A 17,758-nucleotide genomic window follows, 5' to 3' on the forward strand; every position below is an offset into this window, starting at 1 on the left:
CCCATAAGTAGTCCCTACTGAAGGACATATAGCCAGTTCCACCACTGAACAAAAATATAAACACATGTTCTAGGGAGTTTTTTCCTAGCCCCTGTGCTTCTACACCTGCATTGCTTGCTGTTTGGGGTTTTAGGCTGGGTTTCTGTACAGCACTTTGAGATACCAGCTGATGTAAGAAGGGCTTTATAAATAGATTTGATGTTGTGTTGGTCCCATATTTCATGAGCTGAAATAAAAAATACCAGAAATGTTCCATATACACAAAAAACTTATTTTCCTCTCATTTTGAGCACACATTTGTTTATATCCCTGTTAGTGAGCATTTCTCATTTGTCAAGATAATCCATCCACTTGACAGGTGTGGCATATCAAGAAGCTAATTAAACAGCATGATCGTTACACAGGTGCACCTTGTACTGGGGACAATAAAAGGCCACTTTAAAATGTGCAGTTTTGTCAACACAGCTTGTCCATCAAAGCTTTTGCCAGTGAATTGAATGTTAATTTCTCTACCATGTCTGTAATAAATCCCTTTTGTGGGGAAAAACTCATTCTGATTGGCTCGGCCTGGCTCCCCACCCAAACAAAACTAGGCCTATCTGTCGCTACATGTTTCCCTCCTGTGGTCACAATACCTTTGCTGTCTGATATTTTGTGCATACATTGAAAAGTGACTTAAGAGGACTCACTTTCAGAGCACATTGCCTATTGTTCTAATCACCATTTACGTTGAGCTTGTTAGCCATCTCCCCTAGTGGTAGCATTTCCATTCAGAATGAATTAGTATTTAGCATGCCTGTTCGCAATTAGCTGTTCGTTAGCATTTCTGTGGTGGCAAGCAATTTTCTGTGTACAACGATCATGGTTAATGTTGTGTAGACATACAATACTGCACTGTTTACATTAGATGTTAAGTTTACCATGTCTACAAGTTCCATAGTCTGTGTAGGTTATTGCCATGTGCACACACTTCCTGCTACAGTGTATAGCCTGTGCTGTAATGTACAAGCTTGTTAGTCATGTAGAGCAGTGCTATAGTCTAAGTTTTACCTCATTCATTTCAGAACCAATCATTTTCAGTCACAATCACTGTCAGAGTAGTGTTGGATGTGTGTGTATGGATCATTTATTAAACCCCGAAGCTGAAACACTGCATCCTCATTTTGGCAGAATGTTTCGCCTTTGCAGTAACTTATGCTGTATTTGGAAAAGGACTTAGATTTTGAAAATGTAAATAATTTGTGGACCGGTCAGTAGCATGTTTGAATCTATTTCTCTCAACCTATGCTGGACTGACCGCGAATACTGAAATGTCTACTCCAGAAATATGAAATTAAGGTACTCACACAGTAGTAGCCTTCATACATCAATGGAAAAGGTGAACTGTTCTGAAGTTCAACTGCAGCCTATTGTTTAAACCATGGTCCAGGTCATATCAGTAAATACTTATCCATTTACAATTGTAAAGTACCTTATTTTTTGGCTGTGTCAGGAGTATGAAAGCATCAGTCAAGTTATTCTGCTAATTATTTTAGATTGCAAACACTTCACTAACGGCAGCATCTATACTATATTTTCCAGTAAAAAATGTAAAAAAAAAAAAAAGCCTAATCGTGGCATATCCCCCATTTTCACAAATTACTGTCTGCTTGCAATTCAGCCACATCGTGCATATGCACGGTCTAAAGTTTGCAGGGCATTAAGCACATTCTCACATCAGTTTTTATTAATGACAACTTTTGCGTGAACTGGCACATGTTTGAGTAGATTTTTTAAAGTTAACATTTAAGTCCCCAGAGCACTACAACTACGCATTTATTATAACAAAGACCCAAAGGCTAGAAAGAAAGAAATACAATCCAAGGACATCACAGGGGATTACCAGAAACCAAAAGTGCCCAATTCAAAGTGTATATTTATGTTCAGATCCATCATGTTCCACCCTTCAGTTGAGGTAACATTTGATCACAGTCCCGTGTTTAAAATAAATAAATAAAACACTTCAGATCAATCCATTTATTATCCAGTTTCACATTCTGAATGATCAGCATTTTGTTTTACAGCAATCTCATGTTAGCAGTCCATGTACAGTAGCAGTTCTGACTGCCACGGTCAAAATATTTCAGTATTTAACACCAAGCCAAAGAAAATTGCACTTTTGTTCTACTTCAAAACAGGAGATTATAGACAGGATTCAACATCCATCAAAAATAACACCAAAGAAACCCACAAGGGCAGACTAAACATAAACTTATACAGATTACTTCTTTAAATTGCACAAAAATGCATAAATACTCATTACACAAATGTACAAAAATACTTGTACTCACTTTTTTGTTCAAATATAATCTGAACAGACAGATATTTTGGCAAAACTGGGTCGTTAGAGGTTGCATTCAAAAGGTCCAAGGTTACAGACAGCGTCAGCATTCTTGGACAGGTTTACAGTTAAAGATCAGAGGAAGAAAAAGAAAACCCAGTGCATACATTATCCATTCTGAACAAAGAAAAACAAAAATAAAAATGACAAGTAACAAGATGTCTGCATCTACTTCGCAGGTAACATCGTAAGCAACTCAATCCAAGGTAATCTTCAAAGAAGCGAGACTAAGAATAATGAAAACATACTGTAGGGGTCCGCCGAGACCTCTCGCTATTATGGCAACATAAGCAATATGAAATGACAAAATGTTTGGATTTCTAATTCATGCCGAATACCTCAACATGGATTGATTGTTGAGTCCCACCCACATCCAATAGAGCAGCTTGATAGTTTCAGCACAGAGTAAGGTCCACTTCGAGAAAAGACTGCGCACACTTTTTTTTGGGGGGGGGGGGGCTGTACCGTCAAAGGCCAAAAAGTCAGATTGTCTTCTGCTTCAGATTGTCGTCCGCAACATGTTTCCACGGTCTCAAAAATCCTCCTCTCCATTTTTCTGCGAGGAAAGCAACATCGGTAATGCACCTTAATGTCCGTTAAATAAACCGGATTTAAATTCAATTGAGTTCAGAATACCTTTAATCTGCTCTGAGGGGAAAAACAAAAACCTTCAGGTACTGAATGGGATCTGGGGAGAGCGAGAAAATGGTTTAAAAACATTGTTTTGCAAGTCCATACAAATTAGCCAACTGAAAGCTTCACGTGTGAAAGCTCAAGAAATAATGACATGGGATGAGTCTGAAAGGGCACCCACCCTATTCTCTTCAGTGCACTACTTCCTATGTAGGCCCTTGTCAAAAGTTGTGTAGTAAGTAACAGGGTGCCATTTCGGATGCAGACAGTTTAGCTAGGCTTCTTGGGATGGGTCATACTTACTAAACACTTAACAGAACTGACGGGATTTCCATCCTGGTTGTGAGGTTTCAGATGGGGACGGGTACCAACGCATCTGGGGAATACAAAGCAGACTTAGAGGGCACTCCAGCAGAAAAGCCCATGCTTGGGTCATGTTCCGCATTTGATTTATTAGACAAGGTAGTCCCTCCCTGTTGGTCCGTTTTCTTCCATGTGCTGTCTAATGAACACAACCCAGGTGAAATACTGGCCTAGTATTCTTCTGATCACCTTACCAGAGACAAAATTACTTTCAGGGTAACCAAATACTTGGTTATGTGAATATTGCTTTAGACACTTTACAGACATTCAATTGTTACAGAGTAGGCATTTGTTCGGTCAATAAATCTGAATTACACAGCAACAGAGTGCTCCTTTTTCTTTATTCTCCTGGATAGTCACCAGTTGAAGTATCCCAGAGTAGGGAATGTTGTTTTAGCCACAGAGTTACTAAAAATGGGGAGAACAGCAGAAATAATCAAAACAGGATCTAGTCTGGGGGTGCTCCAAGTTCAAATAATTGACTTTCACTGACAAGACATTTAACCTAGAGTACAACTCCACACGGCATTAGTGTCAGTCTACTCTACAAACCAGCCACTGAGCTGTACAGGAAAGCTACTGTTTTCAGACCCAATTTCTATAGCTTTCACCACGTCGCCATTAGTTGTTTTCCTGTCCCCCATTGGACAGTGCCACGCATCAGACCTTTGTGTTCCAGCCAAGGGCACCGGTAGGAGAACGCCAGACAATGTGTTCAGCACTTCCATACCCTGTGGTCATGTTGCATTCTTTTTTTTCCCCCCGGAACGCGCCCCTCAGAATGCCCCACATTCCTCAGGCCCCGCTGGGCTTGGAAAATAGACTTAACAATTAACTTCCTATGCAAATAGAATGAGAGGGAGCTTGTTAATGTATGAGGGAGCCCATCAATGAGCAGCCACCATTGTTGGGACAAAGCTCAAGTAGCAGAGCTATTAGCCACAGGGTGAAGTTTCCCCCAAGGAACAGATAACAGGAGGCTGCTGAGGAGAGGACAGCTCAAATGCTTGAATGGCGTAAATGGAATGGTATCAACACCATTGCATCTATTCCATTCCAGACATTACTAGGAGCCCATCCTCCCCAATTAAGGTGCTACCAGCCACCTGCGATACAAATCTAGGGGATCAGCATCTCCCCTAATCCTAACCATTAGTGGGGCAAATGCAAAACTGGATCAAGATCAGCATCTAGGGGTAGTATCACTATACATACCAACTGTGAGGGAGGTGGTTTTACTACAGTAAACAGAGCTACAGGGTGTGCAGCCTTTTGTTCCAGCCAGCACTAAACAAGGCAGATCTTGCATCAGTTGTCTTTTCAATCATAATGAAAAAGAGGGAGGGTGAGGCTGAGCTATATCCCAGATACCAGTGTTCACAAAATGTTGTGTTGGTGCTGGGCTGTTACTCACTGTTTTTCATCTATGCATAGTCACTTTACCCATAATGTACATATTACGCCAATTACTACTAACCTGTACCCCCGCACATTGACTCTGTACTGGTAGCCTTGTTACTTATAATATTTACTAATTGTATTTTTTTTTTACTCTTATATTTCTGAAAACGGCATTGTTCGTTAAGGGCTTATAAGTAAGCATTTCAGTTTGTTGTAGTTGGCGCATGTGACAAATAAAATCTTATTTGATACAAATGCCATGTAGTTCTCCAGGACCAAGGTTGGTGACTACTACGAATACACAGCATCTCATAAGTGAACTTGTGGAATTTGGGGGCTTAGCTCTGCAGGCGCTACACATTACATAACAAAAGGCCCTCTGACCTAAGACTTTGATTACCTATGCACATTGAAGGGAATGAATGATGCATGGATGCCCTCATTCACCTTACTGAACTTTACAGTTAACAGTTACTGAGATTTGACTGCACTTTCACCTTTAATGGTCCCTTTTGCAGCCGGCCAGCGACATGATACTGTGGTTTCCAGGAAGGTTTCCAATTGGTGTGTATTCCACAACTATTAAGGGAACGGTTAGTACAATGCCACCCATGGAAAACTGCAATTGAATGTGTGAGTGAGAAAAGACAACTGCATTCCCTTAAACCAGAATATTGGTAAAAGCAAAGGGAACAGCTACAGGAACACATGCCCAAGACTTCAGGTACACTGTAGCCCTGAAGTACAGAGTCAGGTTGATATGTGCTGGCAGGTAGAAAACAGTCAACCCCTACACAGCTTTGACCTTTAACTCGCATTGAGTTATTGTAATGGCAATTCGCAGGAATGCCAGAGCCAACCAAACGATTGGTCTGCTCACCGAGAGCTGGTTCGCAGGACAACCAGTCACAACCGATTAAAGGCTTACAATGAACATCATTTAGAGTCATACCACTCTAGTCACCAGAGTGATGAGACACATTCTATTTTCTTACAGTATAAGAATGTATGATATTTTACTTGTGACAAAGCCATCAAGATGCATATCTAGGGGCGAAGCAAGCAAATTAATTCAATACAACAGATGTCCTACACAAGAAACACCCCCTATTTAATGACACCTCATAATTCCATGTATCATACTTGAGGGTCAGAGTTCATTGTGAATAAAACAATGCTCTATCTGAGCAGTGCTGTGAAGACTGTCCTCACTCACTCGTTTTAAGAGGTCATAGAAACAGCCAAAACAGTGGAGAGGCTTGGCTAACGTTTTACAGGACTTTATGGGCAACAGATTCACTCAACGACCAATGCATAATCCAACCTGAGCGCCAATTAAAAACAGATTTTCTCTGTTGTGATCTCTTAGCAACGAATCCCGTGCGCAGGAATGTTGAGGAATTTTACGAAAGGAGTGAAGCAGACAGAGGTTGGACCCTTATTTTACTCCACTGGTATGGTTTCTTACCGTATGTAAGACAGGCAGTCAGCGGGCTTTGCAAAAAGCCCTCCCAAATGCACAGAATGGATCCCGTCATGTTGAACAATACAGTATCAGGTTGTGCATGTTTAAGGGTGGATAAGCTCACTACTGGTTCCTTATGATGTCAGATGATTGAAATGGAACTATCAAGAATGATTATCCAATTTTATTTGGGATTGAGAGCCATCCTGATGTGTATCCATGTATGTTCCGCGATCATATGCTACACATATAGCAAGGGATGGTAAATGAGAGAGATGTTGAAGGGGCAGTAGACCCACCGGTTGGTCCCTCACCTGGGCGTGGAGGGCTGCGGCAGCAGCGGCAGCGGCCGGGTAGGTGAAGGCAGCATGGGGGAGCCCAGGGGGAAGCTCCGTGGTGTACAGTGGGTAAGGGGCCCAAGCCTCGGGAGAGGCTGGGATCAGTGCAGCCCCTGTTAGGTCATCTATGGAAAAAAATATGCTCAAATGCATAGTAGTTCTGATCTCAATTTGGGAATTTCTTGGAAGGGGGGGGCAAAAAGATAACTTTAGGGAGATATCAGTTAGCATCTTCTCATTTCAAAAGCATTTGCTCCCTTTTGGTGCCTAAATGACTCAGGACAATGGCCATGTTTAAAAAGTTGGAAAACGTAACTGGCCTCCAGATGATTTTTGATTTAACGGAATATGTGTGAAATCAAGTTCCCAACCAAATTGTTCACACCTGTGTAAATATGTTAGATCTGTGATCCATGAGTAAGGGCAGGAGGATGTATTGGGTCAAGTATTCAAACTGGATCCATGTCCTGCTAGTCTGACTAGAACAATTCTCTTTCACCGTGCCTTACTTCTGGGGGACCCGTCAATGAGGATGAGAGCAGAGACTATTTAAAGTGTGGATTTAACAGTGTTTGGGGGAGCAAAGCGCAGGTGCATGGGATTAAAAACCCTGGTGCAGCAGATTAATCAATAACCACTGGAGGACCCCTCTTAGTCCTGGTTCCAACAATCGTGGTGAATTTAATTGAAGTGGAACATTGTGCACTACCTAGTTGTGCCTGACCAGCAGAGATAAAACTACAATCTACTTGAGGTGTAGAGGTGAGTTAATTGATCCAGCATTGTCTGTAGTGCATATTCTAAAAGGAGAGGGGGGAAAGGAGGATTGGGGGAAGCCTATGTCCGCGTGGTGAGTGTTTCTAGGGTAGAGCCGCACACTTACATGGGTCCCGTGCAATGAAGTGTGCTCCTAGAGCTGGGTGGATATTTGTGGGGTTCGGTGTGGCCATCAGCTTACTCTTTGCCATCTTCGTGTTGGCTTTAGCGAACTCTAAGCGCAGGGTCTGGGGACTCTCGGGGTCAAAACGGATCCCCTAGAGAGAGATAGTGAACACTGTAAAGGGGTGGTGGGACTATACTGTGAGAAGAGGTGTGAAGTGCTCTTTAGTCTGCTCACATGCATGCAGGTCAAATTACTGTACCACGGCAACTCTTCAGAAGATCCCATTGAGGAAAACACTTACATAGGGAGAGGGGGGTGGTAGAGCTTCTGGCCAATATGAAAAAGGAGGCCTTTCAGTTGACTGGTTATACATGACTACATTAGTTGAACCATCGAGGTAATATATATCACAGTAAAAACAGCCATCTTGTCACATTTCAACTGCATTATGGTAAGTAGACAATTGAGTCTTCTTCCATAGTGGGCAGTCGTGACCCAACAATCTTGCATATTGGAATTGAAGTCAAGGTCAACATTCAGTTCCTATGTCAAGGTGTCAACCTGCAGTTAAGCATGAAAACAAATCCCCAAAGGTTGAAGAGGATTACTCAACAATTCAGGGATAGCCTCACGTCCACTTATTAATGGCTGAATGACTGCTTACGTTTAATGCGTTCTTCGCAGCTTCAGCACCTGTCCGGTTGTCAAAGGTAACAAACCCGACAGGCTGGAAGAGAGAGCGAGAGAACAGAGCATCAGAGACAATACAGGGAAAAGACTGATGACTCTTAGATTGGCTAAAAGGTACACTATTACATTTCCACATGCAAACAATGGTGTCTGTTAGCGGCAATAATGAAGGAATGAACCAAAGGAAACATCTAATATTTAGGCTACTAGAGCATCACTTGAAGGTATAAAATTGCAAGTCTACAGTACAATCAACTACAAGCATCCTCGCTCCCTTTGTACCTCTCATACCTCAGATATGGACATAGTCTCACCTGCTTTGAAGTCAACTTAATAAGGGATCCTTCATAACCCTGTAAATGCAAGTAAAACCACAAACACCATGTAAGTCACAAGAACACCGAACTTGACAAGCTGGACACACTTAAGCATGTCAATAAGGTGAATCAGGAAAAAAGTAATAGTTCAGACATTTAACAAAATATTCTGGCCTACCTTGAATGGTCTGAAGAGCAGGTAGAGTTCCCGTGGCTTGATATCAACTGGAAGGCCGCTGACAAAAAGAGTTCGTACCTGGAAACACAAAATGCTAACTTGAGACAAACGCTACTAAAAAAAGGTCAGATGAGGTTGCCATAGTAGGGTATAAAAATCACAAGAGATCATCCAAGAGTGAGGGTTGAGGCCATATGCATACCCCCAATTTAAAACCTGGCTATGCTAGTTTTTATGCTTTGATTTTGAACACATTTTGTCCTGGCAACAGGACTAATGTTTTTGGGGTTCAGAAACCAATGTTTGAGTTTATTTTATATTTTTTAACTAGGCAAGTCAGTTAAGATGACAGCCTAGGAACAGTGGGTTAACTGCCTTGTTCAGGGGCAGAACATTTGTACCTTGTCAGCTCGGGAATTTGATCTTGCTGCAACCTTTCAGTTACTAGTCCAACGCTCTAACCACTAGGCTACCCTGCCGCCCCGAGTGAGGCAGGCATTGGATAGAATGGAAAGAGCAAGACTTAACACCCTTAAAGAAACAACCCTACTTTGATTCAAATTTGAGCTAAGTTTATATGTTCAATAGTTATAATTTGTCGGTGTCCTTTTTTATTAGCTCAATAGGTCAAGTAGCCTATTTCTTATGTAGCTTCAAATTCCAGATAACAACTTATGTCAGAATGCATGAAGAAGCCAACCAATGCACATGAGAAGCAGAGTTTACTAGCTGAAGCACAGACGCCTCAGAAGAGGTGTACATTTAATATTGAAAGCGAAAATCTAGCAATTACAACTATCAGCATTGACACAATCATTTCAATTCACAACAATGAATACACGTTGAACTTCAGGCTTAATTTGGGTACAGCTTTGAGCCTTTAACACTCACTCGGCACCTTAAAAGGCTACAGAAGCGTGTATATTGCCTTGTGTGAAGTCACCCCAGCTGTTTAATTTCAGGTTTTCCATTCTTACCTTCTGTAGCATTTTTCACTGAGGCTTACTAAAGTAAAACGACATTTTCATAAATTTCACTGGTATACTTGCGTGTCATTCCTAACTTTGGCTTTTGATGGGCTTTGGGGAAAATGTGCAAGTAGCAGAACACTTAATATACAGGTATTCAGAGACTTCTGCCAATGTACAGCTAATCTGTGAGAATGTTTTTTTTGCACTAGATAGGATGAGAACAAGTGAACGCCAGGCTTTCGAAGGAATAAATGTGAACACCACCTAGGGCTCATATTAACAGGCCTTTTGGGGAACTTATGGCAACTTCAGCCAAAGGGAACTGATACTTGTTCATTGAACCTGCCGATTAAACACAACAAGGGTGAATGGCATCTAATTTTAGACCAAATGGGCATCAGATTTCAGACAGAGGATGTGAGGAATCAAGAAAAAAACATTTAGAAAGGCTATTTCAGAACCTAGCCAAGTATATGGTCGAGGTTCCTGGACATTAAAAGGGAGGCTAAGGATGCGTGCACGCACACACACACAAACAAAAGGCAATACCAAGAGATGCGTTTTCCTTATTCAGGACAGAGGGTAATTTCCACCAATACACTGGAAATTACTCAACACTTCAGACACCATGAGTATATTATTCCTGGGAGAACACAATCAATTGATTTTCTAACAAGGGTAATTTCGATAGCAGCACAGTAACTAACACCCATCTAGCAATTCAGAGAAAAGTAAATCTTAAAGCTGGAATCAGTAATGGTGAAACTGTCACGCCAATTTCCGATATTACAACAAAGAAAACAACGAAGACTTTGCCCTCAAATCACTGCATGAGCGATAGAACAGCAGATTATGTATTGAGTTTACATTTTTTAAACCACAATTCTAAAAATGGTCCTCCCCTCAGTTTCATAAACAAAAAAACAAGGTGCTGGGGTGAACAGTGCGCCGTTTCCCGTAATGTGGATTCCAGCTTTAATGCGAGCAATGCTCAGGTGGTAAATTAAAATACAGATCTCATTGCAGTTTGTGAAGAAATTCACAAGTGACATTTTGCACACATTTTCTACTCAATTAAAATAGGAAATGGTTGACCTTTCCCCTAGGGCCGACACTTGGAGAAAGGATTTGATTGGTATGAGCAATACAGTGAAACTTCTCCCTAAACTACCAGGGGGAGCCATTACCATATTTCATCCTTTCAGATCTACACAAGTGTTGAGTTTAGTTGTCTGTCTATTTGGGATAGGGCTGTAGGCTACAGGTACTGAAGCCTTAGAGATTACCTGTACACTGGAGGATATTTACAACAGTAAGCCCTATGAAACAAGAACAGTACCTACCACTGGTCCAAAAGCTGACTTCAGATCACCGAGGACAGGTCTGAGGATATAAGGACTACTAAATTTCGTTTATCCGGTAAGACAAAGCATAATGAACTGAAATCTAGGTGTTAACTTTGAAGTAACATGAAACTCACCAAAATAGTCATTTTCATCCAATTATTCTAGTCACTTCATTGGCTTTTGACAAAAGATCCAAAAAGCATACAGGGCCTGTAACATTTCCATGAGGAAGGTCGCAACAGCCTGAGCACAATGGGTAGCTTGAACTCAAGTGGAAAACAAAAATTATTATACTGCCTCCTACTGGAGGATTTTACATAGGTTTTTGTAGGCGTAATTGCTTGACAGGGCTGGCAGTGGATTCAAGAGCTTCCACTGGACCAAAGCTGTGCAGTTTCAGCACTGTAGCAATATATTCAAGTGCCAAGGCTGGACAGTAAACATGCAGATTAAACGATATACAGTACCACTCAAGTTTGGAAACACTCATTCAAGGGTTTATTTTTTAAATATTTTCTACACGGTAGAATGAAGGCATCAAAACTATTAACACATGGAATCATGTAGTAACCCAAACAAAGTGTTTAACAAATCAAAACACATTTTAGAGTCTCCAAAAGTAGCCAATCTTTGCATTAATGACAGCTTTGCACACTCTTGGCATTCTCTCAACCAGCTTCACAAGGAATGCTTTTATAACAGTCTTGGAGTTCACACATATGCTGAGCTCGTTGGCTGCTTTTCCAACTCATCCCAAACTGGGTTGAGGTTGGGGGATTGCGGAGGCCAGGTCATCTGATACAGTACTCCATCACTAATTCTTGTTCAAATAGCCCTTACACAGTCTGGAGGTGTGTAAGGCGATTGTCCTGTTGAAAAACAAATGATAGTGGGACTAAGCGCAACCCAGATGGGATGGCGTATTGCTGCAGAATGCGGTGGTAGCCATGCTGGTTAAGCGTGCTTTGAAGTCTAAATAAATCACTGACAGGGTCACCAGCAAAGCACCCCCACAGCTCCATGCAGAGTTCCGTTCATCTACCCTGCGTCTCACAAAGACACAGCGGTTGGAACCAAAAAGGACAGATTTCCACCGGTCTAATGTCCATTGCTAGAGTTTGACACAAGTAAATCTCTTACTGGTGTCCTTTAGTAGTGGTTTCTTTGCAGCAATTCAACCATGAAGGCCTGATTCACCCAGTCTCCCCTGAACAGTTGATATTGATATGCGTCTGTTACTTGAACTCATTTATTTGGGCTGCAATTTGATGTTGGTAACTCAAATGAGCTTATCCTCCGCAGCAGAGGTAACTCTGGGTCTTTCCTATGGCGGCCCTCATGAGAGCCAGTTTCATCATAGCGCTTGATGGTTTGTGACTGCACTTGAAGAAACGTTCAAAGTTATTTACATTTTCCTGATTGACTGACTTTCATGTCTTAAAGTAATGATGGACTGTCGTTTCTCTTTGCTTATTTGTGCTGTTCTTGCCATAATATGGACTGGGTGTTTCATCAAATAGGGCTATCTTCTGTATACCACCTCTACCTTGTCACAACACAACCGAGTGGCTCAAATGCATTAAGTAAAGAAATTCCACAAATTAACAAGGCGAAGTTAATTGAAATGCATTGCAGGTGACTACCTCGAAGCTGGCTGACAGAGTGCCAAGAGTGTGCAAAGCTTTAATCAAGGCAAAGGGTGCCTATTTGAACAACCGCAAATATATTTTGACTTGTTTATTTCATAGTTTGTCCTCAATATTATTCTACAATGTAGAAAATAGTACAAAGAAAAACCCTGGAATGAATAGCTGTCCAAACCATTGACTGGTACTGTACACAACCGTTCAAAAGTTTGGGGTCACTTTGAGCCACTCAGTTGTCACTTAGAATTGTCCTTGTTTTTGAAAGAAAATTCTGTCCATTAAATTAACATCACATTGATCAGAAATACAGTGTAGACATTGTTAATGTTGTAAATGACTATTGTTGTTGGAAACAGCTGATTGTACGCCTATGTAGATATTCGCCTATGTAGATATTCCATAAACAGCAGTTTCCAGTTACAATAGTCATTTACAACATTAAACATCTCTACAGTGTATTTCTGATCAATTTCATGTTATTTTAAATGGACAAAATGTGCTTTCAAAAACAAAGATCATTTCTAAGTGACCACAAACTTTTGAACGGTAGTGTACATCTAAAAGGATTCCCCACTGATAGCCCTCATTAACATTTGTCATTTAGCAGGACTTACAGTAGTGACTGAATACATTGTTATACTGGTCCACCATGTGAATCGAACCCACAACCCTGGACATGCTCTACCAGCCACGCCACACAGGACATGTCATTCAGTGCATTCGGAAAGTATTCAGACCCTTTGACTTTCCACATTGTTATTTTACAGCCTTAATCTAAAATGTATTAAATTGTCAATCTACACACAATACCCCATAATGAAAAAGTTTAACCAAATTTTTAGAAATAAAAAAAAATGGAAATAACCCATTTACATAAGTATTCAAACCCTTTACTCAGTACTTTGTTGAAGCACCTTCGGCAACAATTACAGCCTCAAATCTTCTTGGGTATGAGGCCACAAGCTTGGCACACCTGTATTTGGGGAGTTTCTCCAATTCTTCTCTGCAGATCCTCTCAAGCTATGTCAGGTTCGATGTGGAGCATTGCTGCACAGCTATTTTCATGTCTCTCCAGAGATGTTCGATCAAGTTTAAGATTTTCAAATCAAGGATCTGTACTTTGCTCCATTCATCTTTCCCTCGATCCTGACTAGTCTCCCAGTCCCTGCCGCTGAATAACATCCCCATAGCATGTGTCCACCGCCACCATGCTTCACCGTAGGGATGGTGCCAGGTTTCCTCCAGACATGATGCTTGGCATTCAGGCAAAATAGTTCAATATTGGTTTCATCAGACCAGAGAATCTTGTTTCTCAAGGTCTAAGAGTCTTTAGGTGTTGTCTGGCCACTACCATGAAGGCCTAATTGGTGGAGTGCTGAAGAGATGGGAGAACATTCCAGAAGGGCAACCATCTCCACATAGGAACTCTGGAGCTCTGTCAGTGCCCAACACCTCCCTGACCAAGGCCCTTCTCCCCCGATTGCTCAGTTTGGCCAGCTCTAGGGAGAGTATTGGTGGTCCTTAACTTCTTCCATTGAAGAATGATGGAGGACACTTCTTGTGGACTATAAACACTGCAGAAATGTTTTGGCACAGTTCTGGGGAAGAGTACCTCGACACAATCCTGTCTGAGCTCTACGGACAATTCCTTCAACCTCATGGCTTGGTTTTTGCTCTGACATGCACTGTAAACTGTGGGACCTTATATAGGACAGGCGTGTGCCTTTCCAAATCATGTCCAATCAATTGAATTTACCACAGGTGGACTCCAATCAAGTTGTAGAAACATCTCAACGATGATCAATGGAAACAGGATGCACCTGAGCACAATTGAGTGTCATAGCAAAGGGTCTGCATACGGATGGATGTAAATAATGTTTTTTTAATATCTTTGCACAATGTCTAAACCTGTTTCGCTTCATCATTATTGGGTGTTGTGTAGATTTAAAAAATATATATATATATAAAGTTATCAATTTTAGAATGAGACAGTATTGTAACACAACTTGGAAAAAGTCAAGGGGTCTATAAACTTTCCGAAGGCACTGTATATCACATTGAAGCCACAATCTCGAATGAATTTAGCCAAACAGCAGTATCACCACTTTTTTACTATAAAGCTAAGATTGGGCTGGAGAAACTACTCAAATTCATAGATTGAGCTATGGATGCAAAGAATGAAAATCCATGAGTTCAAGTTTAACACATTGAAGCTAACAGTATAAATTGTTTACAATGGAGTAAAACATTTCAATTTTCATGGGGTAAGAGTTGTCCTATTAAAGCTCATTCGGCGTAGCCTACAATTTTTTTTAACCTTTATTTAACTAGGCAAGTCAGTTAAGAACAAATTCTTATTTTCAATGACGGCCTAGGAACAGTGGATTAACTGCCTGTTCAGGGGCAGAACGACAGATTTGTACCTTGTCTGCTCGGGGATTTGAACTTGCAACCTTTACTAGTCCAACGCTCTAACCACTAGGATACCCTGCCGCCCCAAATAACATTCTTCAAGAAACTATGGGAATATTTCATTATAAACTGAGTAGTACAAGCCCTGAATGCTAATTGGCTGACTGCCGTGGTATAGCACAGGTATGACAAAACATTTGTTACATTGGTAACCAGTTTAATAGCAATAAGTCACCTTAAGGGCTGTATCCAGGCATTCAGCGTTGCGTAGTGTGTAAAAACAGCCCATACCCCTTGTGCCTTATTGCTTAAATGACCATTGAATAGCAGTAATTGCAGAATGTTCCGGTAGGCCTACTTGTAGATTATGTGCAGTGTGTATTTTGATTATGCATTACCCTCCCCATAGTAGTTTAGTAGCCTCCAAAACCCATCAAACACACTGTATTTAATAAAAACGCAGTTGCAGCCAATTCATGCTTTAAAAAATATTGGGGAATCAAACGTTCAGCAATTAAGGTCTCAATTAGGAATGGAAGACTAAGCTGAACATACATTCCACACAATCGAAATTCAACCTTTTTTTCCTGAAATGCTCAAGGTCAAGGTTGACTAATAAAACGATGAGATTTCCACAGCCCCCCCCACTGTTTGTAAATAATATTTCGACTTCAGAAATCCTCCCTTTAGTTTGCAAGTAGTGAACTCTCGTAAACTCTGCCTTTACAAGACGAAAACATTGTAACTCACATTGAAGCAATATTTGTGGTTTGATCGCACGCTGGCTTTCCCACAAGGTAGCCCTACGTTACAGGTGTGTCGCATAGTGTCAATACACCTAAAGAGTCAAATGCGATACTAAAAGGCAACATGTTTTTGGTCTACTTGCGCTATAATATCCTTATCCAATATATTGACTTCGTCAAAAATAAAAAAGTACTATGTTGAAGTGTGAAAACAGTGAATTCGGAGTAATTTCTTTAAAAAGTAGCCTCATTCCTACTTTCAAATCCAACATTTGGATTTATATGGCGTAATTTAAAAGGCCTTACAGACGTAAAATACAACGAAGCTAGGCTACAAAGGAAGATACATGCGCTACAAGTTCACACACTATGCAAATCAGTCTTAAACATGGAATAAGACTTCTTAGAATCCTCAGACCTGAAAAAAAGCGATAAACACAACTGACACGCTCAATAAAATGTGTGCAACAAAACAGCAAGGACTAATCTTCCCCTTACCTCCTCTTCCAAGGATACAACATTGTTGTTCGGCTCAGAATCAGATTTGAGACTCATTGTGTGACTTTTGCGCTTCTTTGTATAAGACAAAAGTATGTTTTCCCTGTTGGTAGATTTTTCTCTGAAGTGCTTTAAAGTTGCGGAAGAAATCTTGGTGCCGTTTCGTGAGACTACAGTAAAAGGGTGACCAGGTGAAGCCGTGCTGGAAAGCCAAAAGTATCCAAGGAACCACAAAATTAGTTAAACTAAAGGTGAAATAGTGGATAGGTGCACTGTGAAGGTGAGAGAAAGGTTAAAAAAACAAGTGCTCTTGTTTCCCCCTTGCTCACATCAAGCTCGTTTGCGTCAAGATGAAATAAAGAAGAAAAAAAATCTAGGAAAATCTTCAACGTGAGGTGTCCACGCCGTTGTCCCTCGTCCTCTGCTTTGCAATTTGCTCATCAATTACATTAAAAGCCAAAGCGAATGACTTGCACTCATCTCTGATGGCTCTCAGCTTGTCCAACAAAGCCCAACCCACTCCACCACGGTCAATCACTGAGCTACTTCAAAAAGGAAAATGAAAGGTCCAATGCAGGCGTTTTTATCTCGACATCAAATCATTACTGGGTAAGAATTAAGTACCTTACTGCGATTGTTTTCAATTGGTCAAAATTAAACAACAAAAAATATTTTTAGCAATAGCAATTTCTCAAGCAATACTTTTGCTAGGAGTGTCTAGTAGACGTTATTACAAAAAATCCGATTTAGCATAATTTGATTTTAGTATCTTATTTCGTTTAACATATTTTAAAGTAAATACTAATTTTGTCACATTTATGTGGTAAAAGGGGGGCAGTACACCAACATTTGAAATGTACTGAATTTTATTGAGAGAAAAAAGCGATTCATCCATTGATCCTAAGAGACATTACCAAAAATGTGCCTCAGTTTCCATTAGTTACTTACTCCACAGCCAGCTTTAGCGTCACTAGTAGTGAAGCGGTAGGGTCTATGGCAGGATGCTTAAAACATTATATCCAAATCCTCAGTCCCTTCAAACCAAATGTTATAGCAACCCAAATACCACAACAAGTTGCACATATAGAATATTGGAGGATATTATCGATATTCTGGTATTTATATACTGAACAAAAATCTAAACGCAACATGCAATAATTTCAAGTGAGTTAGAATTCATATAAGGAAATCAGTCCATTTAAATAAATTCATTCAGCCCTAATCTATGGATTTCACATGGCTGGACAGGGGCGCAGCCATGGTGGGCCTGGTAGGGCATAGGCCCACCCACTGGGGAGCCAGACTGTATATCTAGTCAAAATCACTGATACATGTCCCCCTCCACCTTCTGAGGTTATGTATAATTTAATATTATGTCTCCAGAGAAACCTGGATTATAATATATACTTAAAAAAATATTTACCCTAGAATAACTACTTTTCTGAGAATTACACACCAATACAGCTCTCTATGTATATTCAGTTGTATCAA

At 40.7% G+C, this 17,758-nt stretch overlaps 1 protein-coding gene across 2 annotated transcripts; it reads right to left on the minus strand.

Moving 5' to 3' along the window:
* Window positions 1–2,001: 2,001 nt before the first annotated feature.
* rbpms2a (RNA binding protein, mRNA processing factor 2a) lies at window positions 2,002–16,787 on the minus strand. Of its 2 annotated transcripts, none has more exons than XM_029668716.2 (8): window positions 16,268–16,787; window positions 8,649–8,726; window positions 8,468–8,506; window positions 8,128–8,190; window positions 7,464–7,614; window positions 6,542–6,705; window positions 3,317–3,389; window positions 2,002–3,068 (listed from the first exon to the last, which is right to left on the minus strand). In XM_029668716.2, the coding sequence occupies exons 1-7, from the start codon at window positions 16,322–16,324 to the stop codon at window positions 3,324–3,326; spliced, it is 618 nt and encodes a 205-aa protein (XP_029524576.1). In that variant the 5' UTR covers window positions 16,325–16,787; the 3' UTR covers window positions 2,002–3,068; window positions 3,317–3,323. The 2 variants fall into 2 exon arrangements, with proteins under 2 accessions (XP_029524576.1, XP_029524578.1); XM_029668718.2 differs by having other exon boundaries at window positions 6,557–6,705; window positions 16,268–16,784.
* Window positions 16,788–17,758: the final 971 nt, after the last annotated feature.

This window comes from Oncorhynchus nerka, linkage group LG9a (genome assembly GCF_034236695.1).
Source record: "Oncorhynchus nerka isolate Pitt River linkage group LG9a, Oner_Uvic_2.0, whole genome shotgun sequence".
In the NCBI taxonomy this organism is placed as follows: domain Eukaryota; kingdom Metazoa; phylum Chordata; class Actinopteri; order Salmoniformes; family Salmonidae; genus Oncorhynchus; species Oncorhynchus nerka.

Bases quoted from the DNA above. Each gene is read 5' to 3' on its own strand.
- rbpms2a (XM_029668716.2), bottom strand. From the start codon at position 16,324: ATGAGTCTCAAATCTGATTCTGAGCCGAACAACAATGTTGTATCCTTG. The intron at 8,507-8,648 runs GTAGGCCAGAAT...TTGCATTTACAG, and splicing joins TGCTCTTCAGACCATTCAAG to GGTTATGAAGGATCCCTTAT. The intron at 6,706-7,463 runs GTAAGTGTGCGG...TTTTTTCCATAG, and splicing joins CTTCATTGCACGGGACCCAT to ATGACCTAACAGGGGCTGCA.